This window comes from Frieseomelitta varia, unplaced genomic scaffold (genome assembly GCF_011392965.1).
Source record: "Frieseomelitta varia isolate USP_RPSP 00005682 unplaced genomic scaffold, Fvar_1.2 scaffold_514, whole genome shotgun sequence".
Taxonomy (NCBI): Eukaryota; Metazoa; Arthropoda; class Insecta; order Hymenoptera; family Apidae; genus Frieseomelitta; species Frieseomelitta varia.
In genome coordinates this window covers 692,152-703,335 of record NW_025110273.1, presented here as the reverse complement: position 1 = coordinate 703,335, position 11,184 = coordinate 692,152, and the positions used below count along the sequence as shown (strand labels likewise).

At 35.3% G+C, this 11,184-nt stretch overlaps 1 protein-coding gene across 2 annotated transcripts in view; it reads right to left on the bottom strand.

The window, feature by feature from the left end:
- Positions 1-880: 880 nt before the first annotated feature.
- Positions 881-11,184, bottom strand: part of LOC122533272 — a 238,505-nt gene continuing 228,201 nt past the window's right edge. Inside the window, exon 6 of one of the 2 annotated variants that reach the window (XM_043662845.1) lies at positions 881-1,252. In XM_043662845.1, coding sequence (XP_043518780.1) covers positions 1,104-1,252 — 149 coding nt within the window. In that variant the 3' untranslated portion in view covers positions 881-1,103. The remainder of the gene's footprint in view (positions 1,253-11,184) is intronic. The other variant, XR_006307666.1, reaches the window with a different exon arrangement.

Here is an 11,184-nt window from a genome sequence, read left to right as displayed (position 1 = left end):
AGCAAAAAGCTTAAAATTCTGCGAAAGACACTTTGGTGGGAAAAGAAAGAAAAAAAAAAAAAAAAAAAATAAATAAATAAAGAAAAGCAAAATTTTACCTTTTGCTAAAAAGCTAATTTCTGTCGCTCCAAAAATTGTCAAACATAATCCAGAAACAAACCGAATATTCTAATCAGTAAAAGGAACCTACATCTGTCGCTGCATCTCCGTGATGTGGTTAATTAGGCGACTACGACCCGCGTAGGGAGCTTCGTAACGCTATCAGTCGCGGACAAAGCGCAATTTCTCTCGAGTCAGTTTGCACGCTCTATTGTACGCGTTAAATTACCGTCACCTTGCTCAACAAGCTTCATTGTTCTTTCACTCAATTATCGAGTTTCCATCCGCTACGCGTAGGTTTTCCAACGCTTTCCGAGTGCTCGAGTAAGCGCAACCGATGGTGAAACCGAGTGCCGATCATTGACAACCAACTGACGATCGTTTCGATCTTTCGAGGGAAACGACGGTCCAACAACGCTGGATCGACAGTGGCCGACACCGAACGATGGTTAACGCGTCGACTTTTGGTCCGTGTGACAAGATATTTAATTTCTGTTGCACTGAAATGAAGTACATGAAAGCGTATTTTTTGTAATTTTTGTGTTTTTTATAATTTTTATAAAAATTATCATCCAGTTATTTGTGTTATTTCAGACCCTTTGTCAATGATGTTCGTCGTATTTTAATTGTTTAAAAATTTTTATAAACCATAGAAACATTTATAAACAAATAGAAACTAGTGACCATCGTAGAGATTAAGCTCATCTCAAGATACATTCGATAATTCCTGCTAGTGTCCTCTAAGTTCTTTCTAAGAATTGTTGATCTTGGTACTCGAAGAATTATTTAAAACGTTAATCGTCCGGCAAGAGAAACGTGATTGTCAATTGTTTCTCTTATCTGGCCAAGAATGACTGCGCTTCATCAGTTCAACGTGTGTCTTTTAAACTTACGTTACGTTACACTGCAGTCTTTTTCATCGGATTAAACTCGACAAGTGTTTGAACAATCACTCAAATGATGATCTAATACACTCGACGAGCAACTCTCTCGCAATTGTAAATTTACATCGCTTCTTCGCTCGCTGAAAGCTTCGTTTTCCATTGGAAAACAATATGATCACAAAGATATTTCACGGTTCGACTCGACTCACCTTGCTTTCTTCGAGAATCATGCCGGCTACTTTTAGGTACAGACTTTCCCTTACACTCACCTGAAAAAGAAAAAGGACACATGAATTAGCAAATATTTTTAATTTAAATTTAATAGAAAATTTTTAAATTTTTTTCAACAGAATACGGAACAATCATTCGTTTGGAATTGTCAATGCACAACGTTCATAGATGTCATTAATTGAATCTTATGTTTTACTAAAAATGATTTACTAAAAAGCTCTACAATGCTGTACTCGTGAAGTGTTTCAAATGTTAGGCTGTCTCTAAAAATGTCATTCATTCCCGAGTCGGTTGACCACCGTGCATGGGACGTCTTTCAATTATTTTAAATGAAAACTTTGTTAAAAAAAAAAAAAAAAAAAAAAATGTGTATTTCAGTTTGTCAAACATTACAGTAGGTACATACATCAAAATGTATTATTTGAACGAGAAAAGTATGTTTGGCCAGCTTTTTCCGGGTCAAATGTGCGACGTGGTCCGCCAACACGAGGATACAAAAAATGCTCGTCCTCGCATCCACGTTTTTATCTAACTGTACTCAACGGGGAAGCGGCCGGATTAATTACGGCCTGATTAAATACACCACGCGAGATCCGTTGTAGTAATATCTTCCCGACAGTCATCCAACGGCCTGAGAAATTTCGCACGTGCAGTCGATGCGTTTTCGCGGCTAACAGCGAGAATTTATTATATATATCGAAGGATATCCAAACGTTTTTCGACTACTCGCCGTGACTCGTGAAATCGAAAGAAAATGTACACATCCACTTTATTTATTTTAGTGCCTCTTAACACTAGAACTACTGACGAAAGTTTTTTGTCAGAAGTAAATATTTCAAATAAAAAAAGATGGAGAAAACTTTGTAACAAGTGCAAGGCTTTATTTATGTATTTAGATTTGTAAACATATGTGCTGTTTCGCATCTATAAAATATATAAAAAAAATATATATGTATAAATCCGTCAGTTCGATCAGTTTTTAGATTTTTCATGATAAAACTTTTATTTATACATTTTACGAAAAATGATTTAGATCTAGAGCAAAAATACGCTATATATTTCGTTACATATTTCACATCTACGAAACATCTAGCGAAAATTATAAATTCGTCGATTTGATCAGTTCTAGTATTAAAAATTGAGCGGTCCCTACAAAATGTTTTATTAATTTTTATATCTCCTGATTTCCATACGACACACAAACTGACTTAGGAAGACAGAAGATAAAAGCAAAATTTATTAGCTGGATTCCTATCAATTGTTAATTATAAGATTATCTGTCACTAGTGAAACCATTGTACAGAATTTTCAAAAATTTTCTAACACATTTTGCCGTAAGTAAAATGAATTACTCGTCAAACAGAATAATGTATTTGAAATATCATAATTAGAATAACACTTTTGTAATATTTTTTTCTAAGTCCAATTTTTATATTTAAACGAAAAATAAAAAAAGGAACAAACGTTTCTTTAAATTAGCTAACCAACGTTGACAAGTTAAGATAAAAAGAAAGTAGTCATAATTATGGAATTTCTAACGAAACACAATTTTTGATTAAGCCCTCAATATCTCAAAACGTCGGCACTACGAGTTAGTATTTTTTTTTTTTTTTTTTTTACACCGAATCCCTCGAGAATAATCTATAATAGTGACACGAGAAAATGATTGCTATCAGAGTTTGATATTGCTTCTTGTGACTGCAAGACGCTCGCTGCGCTTCAACTTGGCGCGTGCAACAGGAAACGATTTAGAAGTTAATCTAAAATCAAGGAGAGAATTTCCTCGAGTGTCAAGTGTGAAAGAAAGCTCAAGAGGAGAGGGAATCTCGTTTGGCTGATGTTTCAGGCAGACGTTGAAACCGCATGTGTCAATTTTGTTTCAACGTCAACTTGCTCGTCTTCGGTCACGAAGCTTTCTCTCTCCTCGTCGCGACGCCAGTTCAGTAAACGAACGTGGAGAATGAATTTTCGTTTCAAGCGCTTCGTTCTATCGCCATAGTGTTCGCGACAGAGATAACGGTGTCGTGATACCGCGGCTACGGCGTAGAATTCGCCGTGGCCTGAGAAACTTTCAATTGTAACGCGGCAACGTTGTACAAATACGTTTATACGAGAGAAACGAAACGTTCGATCGTTCGATCGAACACATGATGGATGAAAAAATTGGCATTGGCACGCCTAGCTTGTTCTTGTAGCATTTTTGCAAAAGCAAACGATAACAAAATCTGTTTCAATAAATATTTTGCTGCATACGAACAAAAGTATACAGTTATATAATAATGATATAAATAACATAAAAAAAATATATATAATACATAATATATATAATATAAATAACAAAAAATGATATAAATAACAAAAAAATATATATAACACATAATATATATAATAATGATATAAATAACATTAAAAATATATATATATATAATAAATAACATAAAATAAATAACATAAAATATAACATAAAATAAATAACAAAAAATAAATAACATAAAATATAAATATAAATATAAATATATATATAAAATATATATAACACATAATATATCTAATAATGATGTAAATAACATATAAAATATATATGTAACACATAATATATATAATAATGATATAAATAACATTAAAAAAAAAATTCGAGTATAAGTAATAAAAAAAAAAGAAAAAAGAAAAATTGAAGAATCAGAAAGGTATCGAGGAATTTTTTTCTGGATTTTCGTGTTTGAACGGAATATAAAATATTTTTTTAATGATTTAAAGACAGATACGATAACAGTCGATAACACTCCAGTAATTACGAAATAACATTTTATCATTTTTCTAACTTTTCCACCGTCAAATCCGAATGAAGGAACTGTAACAGGTGTATTGATCTTCTTACTTTTTTCTCACTCTTGAATTTTTATATTTCTTGCACGTTATCATTGCACAACGCGTTACTGGACATTGCTCACTTTTGCATATGATGAACTATCACGTTGGTGGAAAGGATCATGCCAATTGTCACATTTGTTTTCGTAGAAAACGAGAAACTAGACATGTTCCAATACTTTCTCGACCCATTGCAGATTAAATTAGACACTTCAGTTTGCAAACGATGCATCGTTCGAAAACCGAATGGAGATCAGAACACTGTTACTTCGTATTTCGACAAACAGCAATCGCTTGTTAAATTTGGGCCAAAATTAAACGTCAGTTCTGAGAACTGAGGCCTGGAATTCATTCTGGAACGTGAATTCGACCGGATGTTCGTGACTTCGTTTAGGACATTCCCTTTAATAATTAGGCGAGAGTAACGAGTAACCTCTTCAATCGAAATCCTTACGATGTACGACTCTCGTTCTAGCGAGGGAAATGAAATTTTTCTGTCAAGCTCCGGATTAAAGGAATCAAGAGGTAACTTCACTTGTCGCACAATTTCGAGACAAAGTTTCGCGCAGTTTTTTAAAGATGATTTTTCTATTATTTTCCAGAAAATCATACTTGAAATCGGCTCGATTTCAAAATGGGACAAAAACCGGCGATAAAACTCATAAACTTATTGTGAGTTTCTCGGTCGTCTCCCCGGGGGGTAAAACAAGGACCGATCAATTTAAATCAGGCGCCGATAGAGACAAGATTTACGATCGCAGCTCATCAATAGAGATTTCCAATTATTAGTTATGATTGATTAGACGTCATCCAATCAATTCCCTCTGCCTCGTGATAAAAGAAATCGCGCACGTGAAAGCCGCTTTCGCGAACTTTCAGGAAGACTTTTGTCCTCCTCGGGGGAGGGAAATTTTTAATTGAAATCTCTCGAATCGACCGGTATTTAAGAATTTAATTAACCACTCGTTCATCGGACACGAGAATAAAGAAACGTATGAAGAAACAGTGATTCGTGGAAAGTACGATTCGGACGTGAGCGAATGAAACGTTTGCTACGAGCTGTCAATTTATCATGTGAATGAATGAATCTTTATTTCAGCCTTTCGGCCTGGAAATAGACCTCAGTGCCTTACATTATTCTTTACATTTTGTTTGCCCTTTTAATTACCCTTAGTTGTCAAGTTTTCTCTTATTACTTTTCTCTTACATCTAGTATTGCAAGCTTTAACCTAACTTTATACTATACATAGATTAATTGGACTAATAGAGAATGATATATGCTGTCAATTTATCATGTAAAGCGTACAATTCAATCGATACGACGGATATCACGCGACGCGATGGGTTTCCTTTTCCTGTTCCTGATGAAATAAATTCCATATTGAAAATCGGGCAACAAATAATAAATCACCACTCGACGCAGCTCGATAATCGAACGATATAGTAAAATGTAGTTTCACGAATCTCGATCGTGACAAATATATCCGTCCTTTGATGAAACTCGTTCGTTTTTTCGCAAAAAAAAAAAGGTCGAAAAAAGTCGAACGAATTCTCGCAAGTTTCTTTCGAGTAGAATATACAGTGATATAATGATTGATGTTCAGGCACTAAATATTGAAACTGTTACAATTTTGCAAAGAAGAAATCGTACAAGCAATAAATTTGGGCTCATATTAAATCCTGAAAGTCTTTGTTGTTAAAAATACATCGTTCGTTTCAAGACGTTTCTACACTATGTAATTTATCATTAAAATTTATCATGTTCATTAAAAAATCTTCTTCACGAACATTGAATCTACAGAGTTGACTTTACAACAAATTCCTCGAAACTTGCTAGTGAAAAATTTCTTTTTCTTTGTCGATTTATTGAATTTTGAATGTCAGACGAACACCTGAGAATCGAATTTTCGAAAAGTATTCAAGGTTCAACAAGATAGCGAAAACAAAATCGTACATCAAGTTGTAAAGTCGAGCATCGTTGTAAAGTAAAAGCATCGATCTTCAAATCTGTTGTAATTTCAAAAAAAATTCAGTATTTTCAAATAACTATAACAATTTAGTATTAAAAGTGTCTTTACTTTCTCATCTATCATCAAATGTAAGAATATTTCAGAGCAAAATGAACGATGTATTCTGACGGTAGAGGCTTCACGCTTTGAAACCAAGAGCCAAGTTTATCGTCGTGTGATTTCTCTTTCCAAAATTATAACAGTATAATATTTATTGTTATATTAATGGCAGACACTGTAGACAAGTCGAGAAAATTCAACGAGTTTCACACTTTAACACTGGTGTTACCAAAAGCGATAAAAACAACCAATTTATAATATTTGTTACGTAAAACAGTGTAAAATGTTTCAAAGGTTTAAATAAGTTTTCGTAAAATACATGAATAAAAGTTTGCACACTTCATTATGTATTATAAAGTTTCACTATTTTCTTTTTTAAACTCAAGTGTCTCTGGTGGAAATTTTATGCTTTAATCGTCGGTATGGTCTAATGTTAATACTCCCCACGGCGTTGAATAAAAACTTGCGTTGAAATTCCGAAGTGAAATTCGCAAAGAAATCATTCGCGCGATCTTCTGTGGAATTTCAAGCCAATGTTGCCATCTCGTCATCTTTTGGTTCGATTTGACCAGCGCAATCGTGTTATTATTGAACGATTGCGCGAACGTGCTTTGCGTGAGATATCTGGAACACAACAGGAAACCGAAGCACGTGTCCCGGATCGTTCGTGAAAATCCAGTGATTCCCGGTCGAAATGTCAAGAAAATGCTTTCGAGGAATTTAGCGGACGTCAGCGGAAATCCACGTGTGCACGCGAGTACACTTTTACTTCTGTATCATTTCTATCTTCTTCCATGTAAAATTTTCTAAATGACGAGTTCGATGAGGCGGTTTCATCGCAAAATAAAATTCCCCATCGAAGATGAATTCCTCATTGAAGACGATCGCGTGTTGTTTCTGGATCTTTTCTGATCACGCGAAATGATGAGTTCGATGAAGCAGCTTCACCGCGAATTAAACATGAATTTCTTCCTTGACTGGCAGAAAATATCACTCGTTTCGATCGTTGCGAAAAAAACACATGTTTCTTAACTGGCAAGACATACGACAGTATCGACAATATAAAAAAAAAAAAATCTCGAAAAATATTGAAAAACCAAAGTAAAATTTTATAATTTTAACATATAATTTTAAATACACTATGTCTTCGCGCCTACAGGTACATTTCGAATTTTATTATTATATTATTTATATATATATAAATAATATTATATATTATAAATATTTATTATTTATTATATACAATATTATATTTATTATTTATTATATAATTACATATATTATAAATATTTATTATTTATTATATAATTTCATATATTATAAATGTTTATTACTGTATTATATAATATTATATATAGTATATATATTTATTATTATACCATTTTAATATTATATTTTTACACAAGCAAATATCACAGAAAGCGAAACGAATTTAAATCTGACCTCATCCACATGTAAAAAATGAAAATTCCTCCGTATATTTAGCGAGCATCCTGAGCAACGACTGATCTTCAAAGCAAACGAGCAACAAATTGAAACGATCGGATGCTACTAAATTGCCAAACGCGTGGAAAAGATGCGACCGGGACAGAAGCGGAGAAACAGGTAACGGCAGGATGAGGAGACAGAGGGAGCGGGAAATGGGATCGATTCAATTAGCGTTATTACCGCGTAAAACAGAGACAGGATAGAAAAAAAAAAGTCCGTGCGGCAAACGCGGTAATTCGATGTCGACGTTTGTCCTGCCTTAATTCCCCTCGAGAATGGAAACGAATTTCTATGGCTTTCTCTGCCCGATAGTTTCTCCCCGTTTCTCTCCTCTTTTCTCTCTCTCTCTCTCTCTCTTTTTTCTTTTTTTCTTCTGTTCCGACGACCGATGTTTCCGGCTGTTATCTTACTGCAGCGGCAACGGAACAAGGTCCGCCGCGGTGGATCAGAAAGCGAAAAGAGCGAGCCACTCGATGCAACTTAATTGCCAGTTGGCAGCTATCGAAGCGATTGTATAATTAGAGGACAGAGAGCTGGATTGCTGGGACCTGGTGCCTGGAGTGAAAAGGACCTGGAGCGCAGTCGATGAAATCGGTCTGCGAGAGATTCGATCTGCTACCGCGAGTCTCTCTGTCTGACGTTTCAGGCGCGCCTTCAATCTGGCATACAATCTCTTGCGCTGGAATGACGTGCCACGTCTTTTGTCCCAAAATTGCAATATTTTCTTTTCAGTTTGAAGTATAACCCAGGCAAAACAAATAATAAATTTATTACTTCTTAGTAATATTGTATACGGCTTGATCACTCGTTATGGTCCGCAGTCAGTTGCCAGCGCGAGTTAGTTAAACAACGTTTTCGTGGAGCAGATATTTTAGAATATCAACAAAAGTACAGTAGAAAACAGTGGAAACGAGTTATTTTTATATTCGTTGGATATCGCTACAAATATCTTTGAGAAGTTTTTTTTAACATCGACGAACAAATTATCCGACAGAGAAATTTCCACTCTTACATTTTACAAGTTCCGCTCTGTCCGAAACTTTTATTTTCGAGAACATTTATTTATCCGTGTCTCGTCAACACTTGCAACGTAAGAACATTTCTACGATCCACGTTCCGAACAGAAGCTATTTGAAAGTTCCGTAACTTCGTCGATCTTTGATTACAAAAATTATTACGATATAAAATTCATTGCAGTGAACATCGTCGCTACAATGAAAAATTGCTTTCCTTTTTCCAAATTGTCGATCATCAAGCACTTTCCGTCAAATATCTCGGCTTACATCTAGACAACAAACTGAACTGGACACATCCAAAAAAAAACACATTGAAGAAAAGATCAAACAAATAAAAACAATTGGAAAATCCATGTACTGGCTAACATCAAGAAACTCTAAGCTAAGCGTAAAAAATAAACTACTAATCTACAAAATTATAATTAAACCTATCTAGACATACGGGCTACAAATCTGGGGCATGGCAGCCAAGTCGAACATAAAAAAAATAGAAAACCTACGTAATCCATCATCCTACGTACAATACTAGACGCTCAATGGTATGTCAGAAACGATGAACATAAGAAAAACTCTAGGAATACCAACCATCAAAGAGGAAATATTAAAGCGCGCAAGGACACATCAACACCAAATCAAAAATCACAGAAACACCCTGGCAAAAAACTGTTTCTCTCTACTATCCAGAAGACTGAAAATGAAACACCCGCTAGACCTTACTAATTAACAAATGGAATACAGCCAAACATGTATAAAACGAAACTAATCCCATAAAAAAAAAACTAGTGATTGCCGATAACTGTATCGAAATCCACACGATCTAAAACAATAATAATATAAAAAAAATGAAAATAATTGTAACTGAACAAGACTCACACGGAACAAAAAAAAAAAATGTCGATCAAAATCTTCAGAGAGAGAGAGAGAGAGTGTGTGTGTATTTACACATGACACCCTGTATCGTGTGTAATTTTGTATTTTTCCAATGAAAACAGTCCTCATCCCGCGCCACGCGAAATTCCTCGCAACACCGAAAGCTGCTCCGCCATTGAAAACACTCCGTCTGTTTTTTCTCACTGCGTTCGGCCAGAGTTAGGTTTATATTTAACAACATACGCCTGCACGCGTTAAACGCTTCGTGCTAACGAGTATACAGCGTCCGATCCCGAAATTTAAATCCTTGCTGTATCGCTTTTCCATTGATTCGCGACGAGCAGCGTGCTCTCGAATGTTCGTCATTCGCGTTCACGCGCCCGTAAACAATATATATCGCGGAAACATTTACAGCGCCACCTACAACCACCTCCCCCTCCGCTAAGTATCAAAATTCCCGCTCGAAAATTGCTTTTTTCCGCTAGATTGGAACTCTGTCTGATATTCGACTACGTTTTCGCGTGATTATTCGAGTTTCAATCGTTTATAATCCATTGGCGGCGATTTGTGCATCGTTCGAGAACAACTGATGAGAATTAATAATATCATGCGACAATAAGAATCGAGGCAGCGGAATATGGGGTGTGATTAAACATAAAAGAACGTCAGAAACATTAGCTCGTGAAAATCGCGGGATTGTTCGTTTGAAAATAAGTTGTCGATCGTTTGACGCTACGTGTTGGCGCGTGAAGGCGCTTTTAAAATTCGCTTTTAAAATTCGCTTTCGTAATATATCGTTGGCGACCATAGGCGCCTAACTTACTCCGGTCCGTTGAAGCGAGTGGCGCCTATGGTCGCTCACTTCACGTTGCTCGAATCGAACTGAAGGCGTCTACAAGCGCCCGACAATAATTGCAGCCAACCTCACTTGGATCGAAGTAAGTGAATTTCAATTCAACAGTTACATATTTTCTGGTAATCATATATCATTTAAACGTGATTATTTCACAGTTATTTCATGTATATTATATATCATGTATTATTATTTCATGTAAATGTTATCGACAATAATTGCAGCAAACTTCATATTGAATCAGATGTAAGTGAATTCTAATTCAACAATTACACCTTCTATTAGTCATATATTATTTAAACGTGATTAATATAATCCATGTTTCAAACTATATATTATATTTTCTTAGATTATTAGATATATCATGAAACAAAGCTTAAAGTTACTGTTAAATTTTCAACGTGCACTAACAATTCAATACAGAATAGATATAAATAACTAATATTGCCGCTTGACGCGGCGCAATTTAGTGTTTCGACTGTTTCAATATACTTTCTGAGAAAAATCACCATAGCTCGCGATTGAAATCCTACCGTGTGCGTACGTGCGGTACGTTAAACTGAAATTTTTCAAGCGAAACATCGTACAGCGAACCGTGCTCGGTGGATACGGGCCGTGAACGTCTTTGTTCGAAAGAATAACGACCGTTTTGACGAAGACAACGTCAATGTCAATGCCAATGCAAAGCTCCTACGTGCAACGATGAATGAATAGCCCAATTATTTAAAACGCGCGCGGACAACAGATGGCCTTTAACGACTCTAATAATCTGCTGAATAAAATACAAAAGAATGGCGTGCTCTTTT